The sequence below is a fragment of the Culex quinquefasciatus genome, chromosome 1, assembly GCF_015732765.1.
Source record: "Culex quinquefasciatus strain JHB chromosome 1, VPISU_Cqui_1.0_pri_paternal, whole genome shotgun sequence".
Lineage (NCBI taxonomy): Eukaryota > Metazoa > Arthropoda > Insecta > Diptera > Culicidae > Culex > Culex quinquefasciatus.
In genome coordinates, this window is record NC_051861.1 from 122,118,693 (window position 1) to 122,138,987 (window position 20,295).

At 39.5% G+C, this 20,295-nt stretch overlaps 1 protein-coding gene across 2 annotated transcripts in view; it reads right to left on the minus strand.

The window, feature by feature from the left end:
* Nucleotides 1–3,571: 3,571 nt before the first annotated feature.
* The window catches only part of LOC119771170, a 105,524-nt gene continuing 88,800 nt past the window's right edge, over nucleotides 3,572–20,295 (minus strand). The window contains exons 4-7 of one of the 2 annotated variants that reach the window (XM_038266661.1): nucleotides 7,520–8,407; nucleotides 5,591–7,468; nucleotides 4,452–5,261; nucleotides 3,572–4,329 (exon numbers count right to left, since the gene is read on the minus strand). In XM_038266661.1, coding sequence (XP_038122589.1) covers nucleotides 3,946–4,329; nucleotides 4,452–5,261; nucleotides 5,591–7,468; nucleotides 7,520–8,299 — 3,852 coding nt within the window. In that variant the 5' untranslated portion in view covers nucleotides 8,300–8,407 and the 3' untranslated portion in view covers nucleotides 3,572–3,945. Of the gene's footprint in view, nucleotides 4,330–4,451; nucleotides 5,262–5,590; nucleotides 8,408–20,295 lie in introns of both variants that reach the window. The other variant, XM_038266660.1, reaches the window with a different exon arrangement.

Genomic DNA, 20,295 nt, shown 5'->3' on the forward strand with positions numbered 1-20,295 from the left:
TGTAGGTGGCGTTCTTGGTGGCAAAAATTAACAGCAGTTCTCTACGAAATCGGTCTTTGTCGCATTAAAAAAAATATTTTTTGTATTTTTTAATCCGACTGCAACTTTTTTGGTGCCTTCGGTATGGCCAAAGAAGCCATTTTGCATCAATAGTTTGTCCATATAATTTTCCATACAAATTTAGCAGCAAATTTGGAATTTTTATATCGTTTTGGTATCTTCGGCAAAGTTGTAGATATGGATAAGGACTACACAGAAAAAAAAATAATAATATACGGTAAATTTTTTTTTGGTGATTTGCAAAAAAAAAACACTACTTTTTTATTTTTGATATGTTTTAGGGGACATCAAATGCCAACTGTTTAGAAATTTCCAGAACGGACAAAAAATCTTTGACCGAGTTATGAAGTTTTGAATCAATACAGATTTTTTCAAAAAAATTGAAATATTGGTCGCAAAAATTTTTCATTTTCATTTTTCGATTTAAAATCGAATTTGCAATCGAAAAGTACTTTAAAGGGAATTTCGATAAAGTGCACCGTTTTCAAGTTATAGCCATTCTGGGGTAACTTTTTTGAAAATAGTCGCATTTATTTAAAAAAATAGTGATCATGTTTGCCCACTTTTGAAAAAAAAAAAAACATTTTTGAAAAGCTGAGAAAATTCTTTTTTCTGCTTTTTTGAACTTTGTTGATAGGACCCTAAGTTGCTGAGAGTCCTTATCCATACCAACAACTTTGCCGAAGACACCAAATCGATCAAAAAATTCTTTCCAAGATACAGATTTTTGAATTTTCATATATCATTTTGGTATGGACAGCTGCCAAATTTATATGGAAAATTATATTGACAAACTAATGGTGCAAAATGGCTTCTTTGGGCATACCGAAGGCACCATAAAAGTTTCAGCTGGATTAAAAATTACAAAAAATAGAATGTCCGAAATCTCAGAGAATTGCTCAAAAACAAAAAATATGACCAAAAATCGATATTTTGAAACTTTGGCTCAATTCTGAGGGAAGATTCAGATACAGCGGGAAAAATTACATGGAAAACATATAGTTGGACAATTTTCTAATTTTAGGGTGGTCCCATACACTATTCCCTTAAAAATAATACATTTTCAAATGAAGTTTAAAGAAAAATACATCAGAAAAATCTCATCTATCTAATGCAACCTGGCCCTTAAAATTTGGTCTGCAGTTTTTCGAGATATTTGAGTTTTGAATTTGCATTTTTTTTACCTAAAAATGATTGTAACTTTTGACCCTTAACACCAAATTGATAAGCCCAACAACTTTTTAGAAGACGTAAAAAATCCCAAAAATATTCCTGAAAGGTTAGATTTCGAAATTTTCAACCAAATCAAAAGTGGCCCCTTTCCATTTGCAAAAACTTTCCTAAAGACACCAAAGCTCCAAAACTTCTCAATTTTTCGGAAAGTCAATTTTCCACTTATTTGGGTAGTAAAATCAATAATTTGTGAAAATGCTTCTAATGTTTAAAATATCCTCGGATGAAAGCAAGCAGTGTGCCGAGTTAAAAAAATTACAGGCAGTTTGGTGGGAACAAAAGTTCTAAAGTAGGTCATTTTAGAAGTTTTAGTAACATACGTTTATTGGAATTTCTTTAAAAAAAAAATAGAGTTCATCCCAAACTCTATCCCGGGCAGACGATAATAACAAAATTCATGCCATTTCAATAACAAATACTGTTAAAATAACAAAAAGTGTTATGAAATATTCTTGCAAAATCCATTTTTGCATAAGAGTTTAATAACAGTTTATGTTATCATAACAAAATTTGTTATTCGTCTGATATTGAAAGCTAAAAAAACTTTGGAATAACATTTTTTGTTATGGAAAAATAACTCCAACTGGGATGCTCAGACTAACTGTTAAAATAACAAAAAATAATAACAAAGATTTGTTCGAAGAATAACTCAAAATGTTATTGGTCTGTTATTGAGCAGTTCTTTACGGAATCGGTCTTTTTTATTTAATTTTTGTATTTTTTAATCCGGCTGAATCTTTTTTGGTGCCTTCGGTATGCTCAAAAAAGCCTTTTTGCATCATTAGTTCGTTCATACAATTTTCCATACACATTTGGCAGCTGTCCATACAAAAATGATATGTTAAAATTCAAAAATCTGTATCTTTTGAAGGAATTTTTTGATCGATCTCAGCAACTAATGGTACGATTCACAATGTTAAAATATGAAACATTCGTAAAATTTTCCGATCTGTTCGAAAAAAATATTTTCAAAAATTAAAAATCAAGACTAAAATTTCAAAAAGGGCTTAATATTGAATGTTTGGCCCGTTTGAAATGGTAGTCTTGATTTTAAATTTTTGAAAATATTGTTTTCGAAAAGATCGGAAAATTTTACGAATGTTTCATATTTTAACATTGTAAATCGGACCATTAGTTGCTGAGATATTGACATTAGAAAATGGTGAGTTGTTTGGGTGAGACCTAGAAAACATCAATTTTCCTGTTTTTAAACGTTTGCATGGCAATATCTCAGCAACTAAGGTTCGTATCAACAAAGTTCAAAAAAGCAAAATATAGAGAATTCTCAGCTATTCAAAAATATTTTTTTCAAAGGTGGGCACTAATTTTAAAAAATGAAAAAATGGGACTATTTTCAAAAAAGTTACCTAAAAATGGCTATAACTTGGAAACGGTGCACTTTATCAAAAATTCACTAAATTTCTTTTGATTGCAAATTCGATTTTACAACGAAATATGAAGTTGAAATTTTTTTTTTCGACCAATATTTAGATTTTTTGAAAAAATCTGTATTGATTCAAAAAATCATTCTCGGTCAAAGATTTTTTGCCCATTCTGGAAATTTCTGAAAAGTTGGCATTTGATGTCCTCGAAAACATATAAAAAAATAAAAATAAATAAAAATAGCGTTTTTTACAAATCAAGTTTTAGTGACAAAAAGTGAAATTAAAAATAACCAAAATTTTTTTACCGTGTATCATTTTTTTTCAGTGTAGTCCATATCCATACCTACAACTTTGTCGAAGACACCAAATCAATCAAAAATTTCCTTAAAAAGATACAGATCTTTGAATTTTCACATATCATTTTTGTATGCACAGCTGCCAAATTTGTATGGAAAATTGTATGAACGAACTCATGATGCAAAATGGCTTCTTTGGGCATACCGAAGGTACCAAAAAAGTTTCAGCCGGATTAAAAAAATACAAAAAAAAAATCGAATGACCGAAATCTCAGAGAATTGCTCTATTACAATAACAATCCAACAACTAAAAAATCATAACGGTGAATAACAAAAATTGTTATAAATAACATTAAATGTTATTGGCATAGTTCTTTTTTCAAATATCAAAAAATTTTACTCCCACGTTATTTCCGTCTGCTCGGGATGTCGTTAATTTTTTAAGTAATTTAGACATTTTTTTTGGGAATATAAAATAAACCCTTAATATTTTATGGGGAGTTTGGTCATCTTTCAGTAAATAAAACAGTTCACCCAAGTTTGAATAAAAGAACTGAACATATTTTTATTTAACATTTCTAGTTTTTTTTGTAATTGTTTTTTTTTTGCGTGTGTTAGTGAACCTTAGATACTAAATAACATGCAGGTTGATGTTAATAAGTCAAAAGATCGGAAAGAATATTTACTTTATTTTTTTTCGTCGCTTTGCTCGCATTTTGTTTACTATTTTCAATAAAAAGAGGAAATATAAATCCAACTACGAATACATTTTTTTGCTCTCGTTTAGAATAAATTTATGTACTTTTAAATACCACTCGATTGGTCTTTCTCTCCGTTGTTTTTTTTCTGAAATAAATCTCTGCCACGCTTTCGGGGCAGCGTCTTCCGCTTCCGGTTGTTGTCAGAGTACACGTTCCTCCAGCGATGACTAGATGGCAGTTCGTTGCTCTCTCATTCGCTCGCGGCGACCCTCATTTCTTCAATCCGCCGCCGTAGCTCGACTTGCTGCTCTTGGCCTGAATGATGCGCGAAATGTACGGCGTCCGGGTGTCGATGTACCCGAGGCTGCTGTCCACGTCATCGTCGTCCGAGTCGTTCTCGTCCTGGTCGTGGTTGAAATCCTGGTCCAGCTCCTGGTTGTACTTCCGCTCGAGCGTGGAGGTTTGGTGGAACCGGGACTGGCTGAGGCGTCGCGCCTGGCCACCGCCGTTCAGGTAGGTTTGCCGCTCCAGCGTGGCGTCCCGCTTGCGGAACATTCCGTTGGTCTTGGTGGTGCCGTTAGTGGCGGTTGTGGAGGAGGGCTGGTGCGGCATGCTGTCCCCTTCCGGTTCGGCGCGTTTGATCAGCTCCGGAAGCTGGGAATGAGAAAAAAGTTTGACATTGCGTTACCTGAATGTTTGAATACATTGACAGTTCAATGCAAATCAACGTTGAGGTAACGTAATGTCACAAACGTCAACTGTCAAAGCCAACTTACCTCATCGTCCTCATTCCCCTCAAAAGCCTGTCCATTGCCTCCCTCCTCCATCGAAAACAGCCGCAGCTGGTGCCGGATCGAGGCCTTCTCGCGGGCCCGCTTCTTCTGGAACTCCTCCTCCACCCGGCGCATCGCTTCCAGCTCGCTCAACCGCATGGCCTCCTTGATTTCCGCCTCGCGTGACAGCTTCTCCGCCACCCGTCGCTTCTCGATCTGCCGGATCGTGCTCTGGAAGGTGAACCGGTGGTTCTTCCGGTTGGAGATCTTCACCGGGAACTTTTCCATTTCGCCTGCTCCTCCGTTTTCACCCGCGTCCGGAACCGGATCCTGCATGTTTTCCTTGTTGTCCCGGCGCCGGTCTGCGCCGTACCCGGAGCGAGACTGGTAGCTGGACATGGTCGCTAGCGGAGGTGAAACTTCGGTTGGCAGCGAGTTGTTGTTGGCGTCATTTTTGCCGGAAGTGACCACCTTGGTGGCTTCCTTCGGCAGATACATCATGTGCTTGCCGCTGATCAGGTACCCAATCGGCAGGTGCTTGGTCGGTTTGGCGGCAAACTGTTCGTTGGAATCGTTCTTTTTGGAGCCGGCACTGCCCGCGCTGGAGGGCGCTTCCGGCGGGGTTTGCTTCGGGCCGGTTGGGCTGAGCTGGCGCTTTTCGTACGCGTTGGTAATGGCCGGTGGAGAGGAATCTAGCCGGGAGAGGAACCAGTTGTCACCGCTCTCGAGCGGACTGAGCTCGGCGTCGCTGGTGAAAGCGTCCGAAACGGACTTCCGCAGCTTTTGCAGACTGTTGAACATGTGCTTTTCGACCTTTTTGGGATAGAAAATAAAGAAAATCATCGGGCATAATTTTTCAAATGTTTACAAACAAAGTTGTTTAAAATTTGACCACGTGTGTCAGAAATGACAGCAGTTTGAGCAGTTTATTTTTTTCAATGTTTACAAACAAATTTTTTTTTCATTTTGGCATTCAGGAAAACTGAGCAACCCTAGTGAAACGTCAGTGTGACAAAATTGACAGTTGACCACGTGGGTCAGAAAACAAATCCAGTTTGAATCAAGCTGTGCAAAAACACTGAAGTTGTAAGTAAATTCCGGATTGTGAAACTCTAGCAAAGCAAGTAAGTAAAGTTGCTTACCTTTTCCCCGTTCGCCGCCGTCCCGGTATAAATCGACAGGTGGTTCTCCCGCGGCAGCGACAAGCTAAACAAATGTCCCTTGCTGGAAAAGTCGTTAGGCCCTCCGCTCAGCGGACTCTCCTCGATCAGCTGCCGATTGTCCGCACTGCTCCCGGTCGTATCGTCATCGTCCTCTAGATCCTGCTGCGGCGTCCACGGCGTCAACCGTATCGCACTCGCCGACCATCCGTTCGTTCCCCCCACACCCACTCCCACCCCTCCATCGTCCACCGGCGAACTCTCCGGCGAGTCGCGCTCCTTGCTCGAGTTCATCATCTGTGCTTCGCCCAGGTCCGGCAGTCCGGCGTCGCCGGAAATCCCGCTGTCTCCGCTCTTGTTGTCCTGCAGCCCGGGGATCGGCTCCCGGTAGATCCGCTCGATGCGATCCTCCGCCGCGGCGTCCACCGCTTCCAAACTGCGCAGCAGTTGCGTCTTCTTCTGGTCCGCGAAGGGGAAAAGTTCCGTTGAGTCGCGACCAAAGTCGTCCTCGGTGGTGAGCAGCCGCCAAGCGGCTGCCGGGCTGAATCGTGGGATTTCAAAGTTCTTACGGGGGAGCGTTGGTCGGAGTTTCAGGGAGATCTCCTGACCTTCGGTGAACAGTTCGATGCCGGAGGTGGTGCGCACGTCGACTTCCGAAGACGCGGCTGAATCCGAGCCGGATTGGAATTTGGTTCCGTTGAGCAAGCTGGCGGCGAAGCGGTCGATTACGTCCAGCTGGGTCTTGTCCATTTCGGAGTCGTCCGAGGGTGACTCCAGCGGTCGCTTGGCTTCGTCCTCTTCGGAGGAGGATTCGGGCTCGGTGTCGACGCGCGTTTCGAGCATTTTCGCTTTGACGAGTAGGGTGGGCGAGATTTTCGGCTCTGGGGTCTTCTTCGGTGCGGTCATTCCGAAGTAGAAGCTAGTTTTTGGGAGTGGTGGCGGCGGAGGAGGCGGACTGATGGAGAGCTTTTCCCGATCGTCTTGTTTGGGTGGTTCGACGGAAATTACCAGACTGTTGTTTTTCGTTTGCGTTGGTGGTGGTGCCGGCTCCACCTTGATGGTCTGCTTGGTCACCTCGGACATCTTCCGCTGCTGATTGGCGGCGCCAGTCGGCGCCGGCTTCGTTTGAGCAAGATTCTGGTTGCTACCGCCGAGGGCGGTCTTTCTCCTCGTGGCCATCGCGAGCTCCTTCTGGAAGTCGGTCATGACCGGTGTGGTCGCCGCAGCTTGCGGCTGCGACGACTTGCGCTTCTCCTCCTGAACCTTCGGTTTGAACTTTGGCTCAACCGAAGCGATGCGACTCTGCTGTTCTTGCTGACGCAGCTGTTGCTGCTCCTTCTGGTCCTTTTCGAGCAGCGACTTGACGATCGATTTGCGGCGTGAAATTGGAGGGGACATGGTTGGTTTGACTTCCGGCTGTTGGGCGTGACGGTCGCGCTCCAGGATGCCAAGGTCGAAGGTTTTCTCGCGTCGGAAGAAGGAGGTTGGGTTGAGTCGGGACTTGGGCTTGTCCAGCGTGCTCGTGTCAAAGTCCGGATCTTTGCGGGGAGGTTTGTAGGGCTGGGTGCCGCTGTTGGTCGGCGATACGCGCATCTTCATCTGGCCGTTGGAGGAGGCCGTTGGTTTCGCCTGGTACTTGGCGTCGGACGCTTCCGGCAGTTTGGTGATGATGTTCTTCTTGGTTTCGGCGCGGGTTTTGAACAGGCGTAGCTTCCGGGTTGGGTTGTTCCTGTTGCTGTCCGAGGAGGGTAGCGTGGAGGACGCGTCCGAGTTGGTTTTGCGCAGCGGAGAGTATGCGATGATGCGCTGTTGTTGCTGCTGGATTTGGGGTTGGTGCTTCTCGATGGGTTCGGGTTCGCGCTGGGGAAGAAATGGTTTAAGGTATTGAGGCATTCGTATCGGATGACCTACCTTGTCCGCCGCCGGCGGAACCGGCGCCTTCTTCTTGTTCTTGCCCTTCATAATCTTCGACTGGACCGGTTTGGTGTTGCGATGACCGGCCGGTCCGGCCTCTTGCTCCTGCTGCAGTTCTGCGGCCATCGAGAGGCGAAGATCGGGTTCCGACCCGAACCGCTTCTTGTTCAGCGTTCCGTGCTCGTAGCTCGGCTTTCGCTGGTTTGTGGCGTAGCCACGCCGTGAATCGTCAAAGTCCCGTGGACGACCTCCAGCCATCATGTTGAACTGTGTCTTGGACCGCATCATGGCCATCCGCGGCGGCAGCGAGTTCAGCGGTCCTCCGTTCTCCTCCGCTTCGTCGAAGCTGCTCTGCTTCTGGTGCTGCTGATAGGTCGGCGAAGAAATGCTCTTCGAGCGTTGCAGGTTGTTGTTCTTGCTGATGGTTCCGCCCGAGTGCAGGATGTTCCCGTTGTTCGTAGGACGGAGCTTTGCGACCCGGCCGGGAATGTCCGGCAGGACCTTCATCGGTGGAGGCAAGCTGGGTCCGCTGCTGACCGTGGAGTCCCGGTGGGTTCCGGAGTCGTGGTGATGGTGTCGGTTGTCGAAGGTGGATCTCCCGTTGCGAAGATCCCGCTGGTAGGACTCCAGCCATGCCGGAGCAGGTCCACCGGAGTTGCCTCCGTTGGCGCGCATCATCTCGTGGTAGCGTTGGTACTGATGATGGTAACCCGGATGGTGGTACGCGGTCGCATCGTCATAGCCCGGCAGGCCGTTCATGCTGCCGGAGTTGCCCATCTTGGCGCGGTGAGGTTATGCTCAAATGGGCGTAGATTCGATTGGTTTGGTTGTTGTTACTGATTCAGGACAGGTTTTGGGGCGCCCTGCGTTGTCACCTCATTGCGACTGAAATAAGAAGAGAAAAGAAATTTGTTAGTACTGAACTGTCAATCTAAACAATCTCCAACATCGAGTCAATTTTAGTTTATGTCGGATCGACAACCCAAAATCACCCAATTTTCTTATAGGGCACTACTACTCAATTTTGAGTGCTGTCAACTGTCAAACTGAACCAATCAAATTAGCGTATCGAAAGTGAATCGAAATCCACCGCAAGATTCACTTTCAACCGACCTTCCCCAAGATTGTAGTGGCCACGGGGTCCGATTTCGATCCGGTTCAATTTCGCTAGCTACCACAACAATCAGGAATCTACCAAGTTTGCGCCCTCCCCTCTAATTATCTGGACTCTGCTGGGAGGTGAATCAGCCCAGCGGATCGAAATCGAAAGCATCTCGTGATTGTTCGTCGAAAAAAAAAAACTTTTAGTGAATGAATGGCATCGAGAAGGAAGAGCCACAATGATGATGATGATTCATAATTTTAAAAACACTTTTAGTTAGGAGGGAACGCAGAGGGCTGGGGGGGGGGGGGGGTAAAATGGTCGTTTTGTTTTCCCCTTCCACGTTTCAACAAAAGGCAAAGTGGATTAGTAGTTAATAATGGACGAAAGTGTGAAAGAGAGTTGGGAGTTGTGCGTGGTGTTTTTCGCTTAAAACAGGGTTATCTTCTTCTTTTGATTCGAGATGGCGTGCCGTGCGCCCTCTAATAATTGGGTATAGAAGATTGAAGGAAGCTCCCCTTTCTGGAAATGGTGGAAAGGGGAGGTGAGAAACGGTGGGAAAATTGGGGGCTCGACCCTAACTTTACTTGCACTTTCGATTTGAGTAGGAGAGGAAAATGGGAGGTGTGAAAAGAAGGTGTTGTTGAAAACGCACAGCAAATTGGTTTCTGATGGCTGCTAATTATTCTGTTCAGTTACAAAAGATTGTCGAAATTTTATTGCTTTATTTTATTCCAGTTTTCTCTGATTATAATTAAAAAGGGGTTATTTTGAGTCAGCGTGCACGCTTATCATGAGGTAAACAAACAACCTTCACTTTCGAATTATTCCTGGCCAAAGAAAAAAGCTTTCGAACTCTAGAAATATAAACAAAAAGTGCGTCCTGTTCGTTCCAAAACAAAACATCAACTGACAGGAGATAGATGCACTCATAGAGCTTTATGACGTTTCGCATACGCACACTAGCGCACCATTTGATTTTGCTGGCCAGACAAAATTTAACCTCACTTTTTTTCGTGTACGTACACGCAATACATGCGCACGTAAATAACTCTATTGTTAACACATTGCCAAGGTATGTAGATTAGATAAGGTAAGGCGGGAATTCCCAGTTGTCAAAATAGTTAGCACGAAACCTTTCCGGGCAAATTTTACCGGATTTTTTTCTGTGGGGTTGTTAATCATGCCAAACTGAACTGAAAAATACGTTTAGTTGATTTTTTTTTAAATATTTGTGTTTTAAAAGCTTATTTCGCTTTTAAAGAAAAAAATCCGGTGAAATTTGCCTGAAAAATGGTTTATTTTTCACTGTTCTGAAATTTTCCATATAAAATCCGGGTTTCGCGCAAACTAACTATTTTGACAGCTTGAAAATCCGTCTTACCTTACTAATCTACATACCTTGACACTTTGCATTGTTTTGGGAGGGAGCTTTCTTTTATTACATAACGCAAAAAATTGATTTTTAGACCCCCTCCCCCCATCATATCAACATTTCCATAAAACTTTTTAGCGTAACCCGGCCTTCGTAACTCTGCGTTACGAAATAAAAGAACGCTCGCTTAGCGAATTAACGTGAAAATTTCTGATATTTGTGACAAGCAAACATTATCCAAAATTCTTTTTTCTGGAATAATTTTGAAAAATTATGTATTTTCAAATGTTTTATTTTGATTTAAAACCTTTTTTTCATGTGTTTTATTTTTAGAAATATTTTTTTTAATTTTTAATTTTTTTTTATTTCTTGTCGTTTGAAAATAAGGGAGATTAGTCTAGAGATTCTTACGGATCAAAAATAGCAAGAATCGTCAAAATTGGGTACTAAAGCCCTATGCCAATTTTTATGTACAACGGTAAAAAACACGATTAAAAACAGTTTCTGATCACTTTTTTTCATTTTAATGCAAAAAAAAAAATAACAAGACAACATTTTTTCGATGGATCAACTATGGTTCCCTTGGAACGAGCTGTCAAGTAGGAGCTTTTCCGTTAAGAAGGACCGCGAGGTTAATTTTTCAAAATTGATTTAAAAATTCATTTTAGACTCTTTGTGGTCGTACAAAGGGCCATTGTACTCAGAAAAATGAGCTTTATCGCTGTAAACAATAATACCAGCAATCTAAGCTTCATTTTAGGACCCAATTGGATACTATTTGACTGAAACGAAAAGTGGCGTTTGACATTTCTTTTCGCGGTGCTTGTTTGCATAATGTTTTGATGGAAAAATAAAAAAAAATATGAATTGAAAATAAAAAACGTTAATGAGATTTTTCATGAGACCGAATCTTGAAAAGCAGAATTAAGGAAAACATAAAATCTGAAACTAAAAAAAAATCTTGCGATTTATAAATTTTTCAATACCGAAATTAGTTAGTGCAGAAATTAAAGATATTTAAAAAAAATTAACAAGAATTTGTTCGAGAAGCCATCTTTTCTTATTCATAGATTTGAGGATTTAAAAAATCAAACACAGTCCGTTCTCTATTAGCTTGAATTCTTGCCAAATTTCACTCTAAATAAAACAAATCTTTGGATAAACGAAACACGAAATATTTATTTTTATTGAAAATTAGGTCTCTGACCCAAAAAAAGGGATGGTGTAGGTGGTCAAAATTGAGGATTTGGGATACTTAAATATTTTAAGATGCAATTGAAACCAACAACTTAACTTATATAACACTCTATAAGACGAACATTTTTGTATTTTGGAATTTTAGCTATTTTTTTAAATATATTTTTTTTTCAATTTTAATCCTTTCAGGCCTGAATTTAATGGGAAAATGATTTTGCGGACCAAACGAAAATTATGGGCTATTTTTTTAAAATTTTGTTATTTGTGTCATGTATCAGGCCTAAAAGTGTTAAACTATTAAATTTCTAATTATTTTAATTTTTGAGTTTTTATGATTGATTTCTTGCTTTTTTTTGAATTTTTGAACATGAAATTTTAAAAAAATGTATTATTAAATGTTTTAATTTTCAAGTGTTGAAATTTGCATTTTTAATTTTGATTACCTGCGTTTTTGAATTTTAAAATTTGTTATTTTTTTTGTTTTTTGAGATTAAAAATTGCTGAATTTTAGATTTTTTTAAGTGTGAGATTTTTAATGTTGTAGTTTAATTTTTTTTACTCTTGAATTTTCAAGTATTTCTCGCTTACTATTTCAAAAGGTCTTATGTACATAGGTGACTTATGGAGCCTTGTTTGTTTTTGAAAAAGGAATCAAGATTTGAACATCTGGCTAGGCATAGCCATAGGCAACATTCAAATTTGTATGGAAACTTGTATATGCAAATAAATGGTGAAAATGCTTTTTTGGTTATATGTAATTGCCCAAATCAGTTTTTAGCAATTGAAAAAATACAAAATTAAAATTCCAAAACAGGCTCAGTCTTCGAAAAAAATGGTATTGCGCCAGATCTAATCAGAAAAAATAGACTATAAAATTCATTTTTAATTTTTTGGTCTAAGAAAGCCAAATAATCTGTTATTATTGGAGTCTTCAAGTGGATTAGAAAATTAGTTTAAATAAAATAACGCTTTTCAATACTTTTAACTTGTACGACCTGCAAAAAAAAAGTTCAATATGGTCAGAATCGCTAACGTATTTTATTGTGAAGTCTAACATCTGCCCATTCCCGTCCATGATCTAGCAATTAAAAAATACAGTTTCAGGTTTCTCCTTCTCAAAGATCAGTTAACACATTCAAATCGAAAGAAAGAAAAACCCCCACCCAAGCGAGCATTCAAAACATTCAAACAGAACCGGCAGCAGATAAAAAGCGAGAAAAAAAACGATCCAGCTCATTAACAAGTCTTCACCTCTTCCTTCCTCTTTACCAGACTGACTGACTGACTTCTTCCACGGTCACGATGTGGAAGCACAGTTTTGTGGGTTAAAACCTCAAAAAAAATCCAATCTTGCTAGTACGCAAAACGTGGGTTCTAACCACGTTTTAACCCTGGAGTGCCATTTTAAGTGTTACCTTTAGCATCGCCGACCTTGATTCGAATTTGACAGCTTGACGCATCAAGGTGTTGCAGCGCCGAAGGTAAGCTAACTGTCAAATGCACGGTTAGCTGAGAATGATTTGGTTTTAATTTAATCCGATTTCCGGAAAAAAATGCAAAGCTGCACTCAATCAAGGGTTAATTTTGCCCAAATTTGGCGTATAATTTGATTGCGCGCACCGTTTTGGGGCCAAACAAGAGCTCGATCTTTTTGTGTTTTACGCATCATACGGAATTTCGTGAGAGAATGGCGCTCAGGTAGCACATGTGCATTTGTTTATACGGTTCGCTAATTCTGCGAGCGCGCACCCGTCTTAACGAGGTGGGTTTTAATTTAGCGTGTTGTTGTTGTTGTTTTCGGGGATGTAAGTCAGAACAACTAACAGCACAGTGGAACAGACGACGAAAAAACTGTTTATTTTATTTCGGGGGCACGCGTGGCGAAGCACGAGATTAGATGTCGAACAATGGAAGAGTGGCTCGAACTAGTTCTTGGAGATTTGGAGAAGTAGGCCTTGCGTTAAAATTTTGTTTGTGTTTTTCAAGAACTTAGTGAACTCACTAAAGCGTGTAGCTTTGACGTTTCAAATAAATTTCAGCTGTCAAATTGTACACGCCGGTGAAAAGTTACCCACTTTTTTGGTTGTTTTTGCTTGGTAATATTGCCTTCATGTAATAATTTCTCGCTAAAATTAATCCCAAATTGACCTCCGATCGCTATCAATAGCCGGCGCAAAATTGGCGTCTAACAAAATAGGGTAAAAAGTCGGAAGCCCCAAAGTGGCCCCAACAAATTACACCACACGGCCGATTATGGTTATTAAACTTCAAAACGCCGAACGGATGGTCGCCATTTTTTTTTCACCATCCGAATCCGATCCAATCTCATCTTTCGCGTACAAATTGGACCCAGAAAAAAGTCGGAGCATAAAACTATGATTTCGAGCACTTTCGCCCATATGGCTTTTTGGCGTGGCTGCCGTAAAACAAACTCTAAAATAATCAACCGTGGTGGGTTCGGCTGCTTTTTGCAAATTCACCACGCAAGGAGCATTGACCAAGGCCAATGCCTCGGTCTTCGATTTTAACCGGTTAGACAATCGCAGCACTGATTGTAATAAGACCTTTACCGGATGATGCGATTGCTTTGATTAGTTTTTTTTCGGGGTGAAAAATCGTTGCACGCCGTGGTTCGGTTTTTCGTATCAAGATCTGAGTAGGCTGGTGTTCGCCGCAGGCGAACGTGGTGGTTAATTGGTGAATGTCAAAATGACAGCCGCTGGGGCGATTTCGTGTTGTGTGGGGTCTAACAAGATTTCCAAAGGGAGTCCGGCGTCAAAATGATGTTAAATGCGATGTTTCGGGACCTTAATTGGACCATCTCACAAAAGTGAATATCATGGCGCGGAGGTGAATTCTGTGTGCAGTGTGCACCACATAACTCAATCGGCTCGAGAGGCCGCTGATTCAGCTGAGAAAATGTTTCAATCTAGCGCTTTTTTTTTCTTGCTCCGTTGTTGAACCATATTCGATTAGCGCATCGTTTTTCGATGAGTTGAGCGCTTTGAGTCAAGTTGGGCACAGAGGGAAATTTTGGTGACACTTTCATACAAAAATTGGTATGATTTCGTCAAAAAAAAAAAAAAACTCAAAAATAAATTTTGAAGCAAATGTTATATTTTGATTAGTTTTGTGATTTTTTTTTCCAAAATTAAGTCGCTTTACAGTTTCACGAAATTATCAAAATGGTGTATAAGAACTGTGGTGAGTTTAGACTCGACGTGATGACTTACCAATAATTTAAATTGACCGTGGAAATATTGTTTTGTGGATATAAAATTAATAAGGAAACCAATTTTAAAATTAAAACTCGTGGTAATGAGCTGAGGTGAATTAGGACTTGGCATGGTGAGTTTTCAATAATTGAAATTGACCCTTAAAGTGTTTTTTGGGGATATAATATTGCCAAAAAAATACAATTTCAAGAATCAAATGCGTGTAAATAAGCTGTGATGAATTCAAAATTGTCATAGTGAGTTTTGAATCGCTCAAATTGACTGTTGAAAAATTGTTTTGTGAATATAAAATTGTTAAGGAAAACAATTACAAAATTAAAATGCGTGTAAATGAGCTGTGGTGAATTCAAAATTGTTGTGGTGAGTTTCCAATGGTTTTATTTGACCGCTGAAATATAGTTTTGTGGTTATAAAATTGATAAGAGAAACAATTTCAAAACTAAAACTTGTGAAATGAGCGGTGGTGAATTCAAAATTGAAGTATTGTAGTGGTTCCAATAGTTGAAATTGACCGTTGAAATATTGTTTTGCGGATATAAAATTAATAAAGAAACCAATTTTAAAATTAAAACGCGTGGTAATGAGCTGTGTTGAATTAGGAATTATTGGCATGGTGAGTTTTCAATAATTGAAATTGACCGTTAAAGTATTTTTTTGAGAATATAATATTGTTAAAAAAATACAATTTCAAGATTCAAATGCGTGTAAATGAACTGTGGTGAATTCAAAATTGTCATAGTGAGTTTTCAATCGCTCAAATTGACTGTTGAAAAAATGTTTTGTGAATATAAAATTGATAAGGAAAAAAATCAAAATTAAAATGCGTGTAAATGAGCTGTGGTGAGTTCAAAATTGCCGTGGTGAGTTTCTATTCGTTGATATTGACCGTTGAAAAATTGTTTTATGGATATAAAATTTATAAGGAAAACAATTTCAAATTAAAACTTCTGTAAATGAGCTGTGGTGAATTCAAAATTGTTGTGGTGAGTTTCCAATAGTTTAAATTGACCGCTGAAATATAGTTTAGTGGTTATAAAATTGATAAGGGAAACAATTCCGAAATTAAAACTTGTGAAAATCAGCGGTGGTGAATTCAAAATTGTTGTGGTGAGTTTCCAATAGTTAAAATTGAACACTTAAAATATAGTTTGTGGTTGTAAAATTGATAAGGGAAATAATTTTCAAGATTAAAACTTATGAAAATGAGCTGTGGTGAATTGAAAATTGTAGTATTGTAGTGGTACCAATACTTGAAATTGACCTTTAAAATATTGTTTTGTGGATATAAAATTAATAAGGAAAACGTTTTCAAAATTATAATGCAAGAAAATGAGCTATGGTGAAGTCAAAATTGCCGTGGTTAGTTTCTTATCGTTCATATTGACCATCAAAATGGAATTGTTGGTTTTGAAAATTTAAAGGGAAACAATTTCAAAATTAAAACGAGTGATACTGAGCTGTGGTGAATTCAAAATTGCCGTGGTGTATTTCTAATCGTTCAAATTTTTCGTTTAAATATTGTTTTGTGGATATAAAGGTGATAAGGAAAAGGATTTCAAAATTAAAATGCGTGTAAATGTATTGTGGTGAATTTAAAATTGTTGTGGCGAGTTTCCAATAGTTTTAGATGTCCGTTGAAATATAGTTTTATGGATATAAAATTGATAAAGAAAACAATTAAAAAATCAAAATGCCTGTACAGCTATGGTGAATTCAAAATTGCCGTGGTGAGTTTGAAATCGTTGAAATTGACTGTTAAAAAATGTTTTGTAAATATAACATTGATAAAGGAAAAAAATCATTTTTTTTTAAATTGTAGAAGTGAGTTTCCAATATTTAGAACGCTGAAATATAGTTTTGTGGTTAAAAAAATTAGCTGTGGTGAATTCAAAATTGTAGTGGTGGATTTCTAATCGTTCAAATTGATCGTTGAAATATTGTTTTGTGGATATAAAATTAATAAGGAAAACGATTTCAAAATTATAATGCAAGAAAAAGAGCTGTGGTGAATTCAAAATTTCCATGGTGAGGTTCCAGTCGTTCAAATTGATCGTTGAAATATTTTTTTGTAGAAATAAAATTGATGAGGGAATCAATTTCAAAATAAAAACTTGTTTAAATGAGCTGTGGTGAATTCAAAATTGTTGAGGCGAGTTTCCAATCGTTCAAATTGACCGTTGAAATATTATTTTGTGAATAAAAAAATATAAGGAAAACAAATTCAAAATTAAAATGCATGTAAATGAGCCGTGGTGAATTCAAAATTGGCGTGGTAAGTTTCTAATTGTTCAAAATGACTGTTGAAATATAGTTTTGTGGTTATAAAATTGATAAGGGAAATTTTTTTTGAATTAAAATGCATTCAAATGAGCTGTGGTAATTAAAAATTGCCGTGGTGAGTTTCTAATCGTTTAAACTGACTGTCGAAATATAGTTTGTGGTTATAAAATTGATAAGGAAAACAATTTCAAAATTAAAATGTGTGTTAATGAGCTGTGGCGAGTTCCAAATTGACGTGGTGAGTTTCCAATCGTTTAAATTGACCGTTGAAAAATATGTTTTGAGAATATAAATTGATAAGGGAAACTTTTTCAAAATAAAAACGCGTGTAAATAAACTATGGAAATTTCACAATTGCCACTGTAATTTTATAAAAAATCAAATTACGTCAACTTCTAACCAACTGACAATTTCCCTCCGTGCCACTCTAAAATTGCACGGAAAAGAGCACTGCCGTGTGGCTCGCCTCCTTACATTAGCGCGTTCGAAAAATTTAACCAAAGTGCTCTCAATAAGACGACGATGCTTTTCTCGCGAAAGCGTTTTTCCTCGCGGCTTTTAAAATGCCCCCGCGCGCGCGCAGTTGTTTTTCGATTTTCTCATCGCGATGAGCTCCTCCTTAATTTTCACTCTGCCGATGATTTGAGCATCTTGCATCACATTTCGATTTCTTAACACACTTACGTTGCTGCACTTGTGTTTTTCAAACTGGACGAACTGGTCGAAATTACGTGAGTGCGTGCGCCAACTTCCGACGCGGTTGTTGGCCCTTTTTGCGAGATCAATTTTGCAATACGGTTGAGTTTCTTAAAATTAAGATCATTTAGTGGAGATACCCTTAACAATTATAAGATTAATTAGACATCCAAGTGACAATTTAAAGCGAATTTTACAGTTTGTTCAATTATAAGGGCATCTCCACCGTTTTAAATTCTTGCCAAAATAAATTAGAAAATTTTCCGGTGGAGATGCTCTAAGTACCATTATCAATACTTAGATGACGTGCAGTTCGTAAAGCTTTCATTTGCTCTAATCTCTAATATAATTATTTAGGGCATCTCCACCGCTACAAATAACATCCAAAACTAACCAGAATGTATTGCGGTGGAGATGCTCTCAACATCAAAATCAAAATTTAGTTGACGTGCAATCCGTGGAGCTCACTATTTTTTCTTATTTTTTATTCAACTATTTAGGGCATCTCCACCGCTACCAATTATTGTCCAAATGAAACAAAAATGTTGCGTTGGAAATGCTCTAACAATTGAAATAAGTATTAAGTAGCAAAGTCTTTATCTTTAATTTAATTGTTAAGGGCATCTCCACCGCTATGCATCATTGCCAAAAAACGAAACAGAAGATGTGACGGTGGAGATGCTCTCAGTGTCAGAAACTAAATTGAGAAGATGAACAGTTCTTAACTCACAGTATTTCTCTAATCATTAATTTATTTATTAAGGGCATCTCCACCGCAATAGCAGTAATAAACACGATAGGGATGCCCTTAACGGTTCCAACGACAAAACGATGATTTTTGTTAGAATTTTTAAGCTAAAATTAGAACATTACTTCTGCATCGCACTTCAAGCAATGCCAACTCTGCGGTAGAGATCCCCTTTCCGGTTGTCAAACCCCCTTTTTAGCTACCGGTACCTCTCAATCCATCGACCACCAACCTTCTAATCGATTCAACCGCCAAATATAACCCAAAACCGGAATCGATTCTGCACCACCAAAAAGCTCGTTTCAATTCGTTTTGGGGCAAAATTTCAATTTCCTTTCGCGACGACCAACCACGACGACACCGACGACTTCCAAGAACCCTTAACTCAAGAGAGTTGGCTGTTAAAAATGGCCAACTTGGATTCAATGTCATGGGAACGGATACCTCGCTTCACCGCTCTAAAGCTCCATCCATAATGAATGATGTTTGGCGGCGCTTGAAGTGTGTTTTGTTTTTTTAAACCTAACCTCTTCAAGCGGGTTTAATGGTGAGCATTAAGGTTTGGGCTGGTTTAGAGTGGAGTTTGCTTTTATAACGCAGATAATTTGAGGAGTTTTGCTGTTGTAATTTGGAAAAGTTTGATATTTGAGGATGAAATAGTTTTGGAATTATAATATAAAAAAACACGGTGGAGATGCCCTAATAGGGGTAGCTTTTTTAAGCTGGTTGTTTACGTTTTTAATTTGACACTGGTAGGTAGATTCATCAGTCATTTATTTGAGAGTAGTTTATAAGCACTCGAGTGAATGAGGCACTATCTAAATGTCATCAGGCGGAACCTCCTTTTGCCGGTCGAGGTACTCTTGTTGTGACTTGAATAATCCTCATAGAACGTAAACACAGTTTAGTTGCTGATCGCAGAAGCCGATACCGGTATAACGTAGTGACTGTCAAAGCGCGCTAGAACTATAATTCCGCTGAGTCATAGCCAATTCTGCAGTTTTGATTTATTTCGCCACCCCAACTCGACGTGACGACACCCTTTTCCGCCTCGATTTATCGACGAAACGTCAAAATCACGCTAACTAGATAATGGTGGGAACGGCGCCTGGCGCCGTCGTCAACAAGTTGATTAAAAAATGGGTGGGAATGCACCCCACATTCCGGCTCGGTTTCAGTTTTCAACCGCCTGCTTTGACCCACAAAACAAAAACGCACACGCAAATTAGTAGCGCTAATTACGTGGTCCCTCTTCTGCGCTGCGCTGCGGCTGTCAGATGAAAGAGAAACTTTTGTGACCTGTCATCATTTCGGTTTCGGGTTTTGCGCGCAGCGCACTGCAATTTCAAACTCATTAGACTCGGAGTCTGCGTCGCTCTATTGTTTCGCTCTAGGGCAAAAGGTTGACAGGCGGTGGCGGCCATCTTGCTTTTCTAGGTCACTCGCGTTTGCGTTAGACAGCGATTGCTTCGATTGACTTTTCGCTACGGGTGACAGTTTCTTTTGTCGCTCGCGAGAGCGAAATAATTTGACAGTTCATTGTTTTTGCTCTCTCAAGATCTCCTTTTGGATAAGCGAAACAAATGCGTGCACCTGCAGTTTAAAAACTTTCTTCTGCGCCCGCGGAAAAATGATTTCGTTCGCTTTTTTGTAGGTTATGAACGTCAAAATAGAAGGCAAAAAACGAGCAAGAGACAAAATGATAATAGTTTTTTTTTTACTCAGAGCTGTGTTGATGTGATCGTTTTGGCATTTAGAGCCTGCTGCTTTTGTTTTTCTCCTGCGCCATTGTTGTTGTCAGTTGCTTTACACAATCGTGGGATAAACGCATTTGCATGCAAAGCCAAGCGAAATCTCCCCGCCGAAAAAGTGAGTCGGTGCAGTTTAGCGTGTGCCGCAAGAAGGCCGCCCCCCAAACAATGGACCGTGAAGATGGAGATCTCAGGTGATTTGCAACGCGCGCGCCCGTGTCACCGGCGCAGAGTGACAGCTGAAAGAGCTGGGTGACAGCTTCATTTTTGATTGTTTTTTGGGGGGAAACGTTTTTCCGGGTTGTTGCGGGCAAGGTTGCGAGATTGTGTTTCGTTGGTGTTCTTAATTTTTTATAAAAATTCTACAAAATTTCAGAAACCGTCGGAA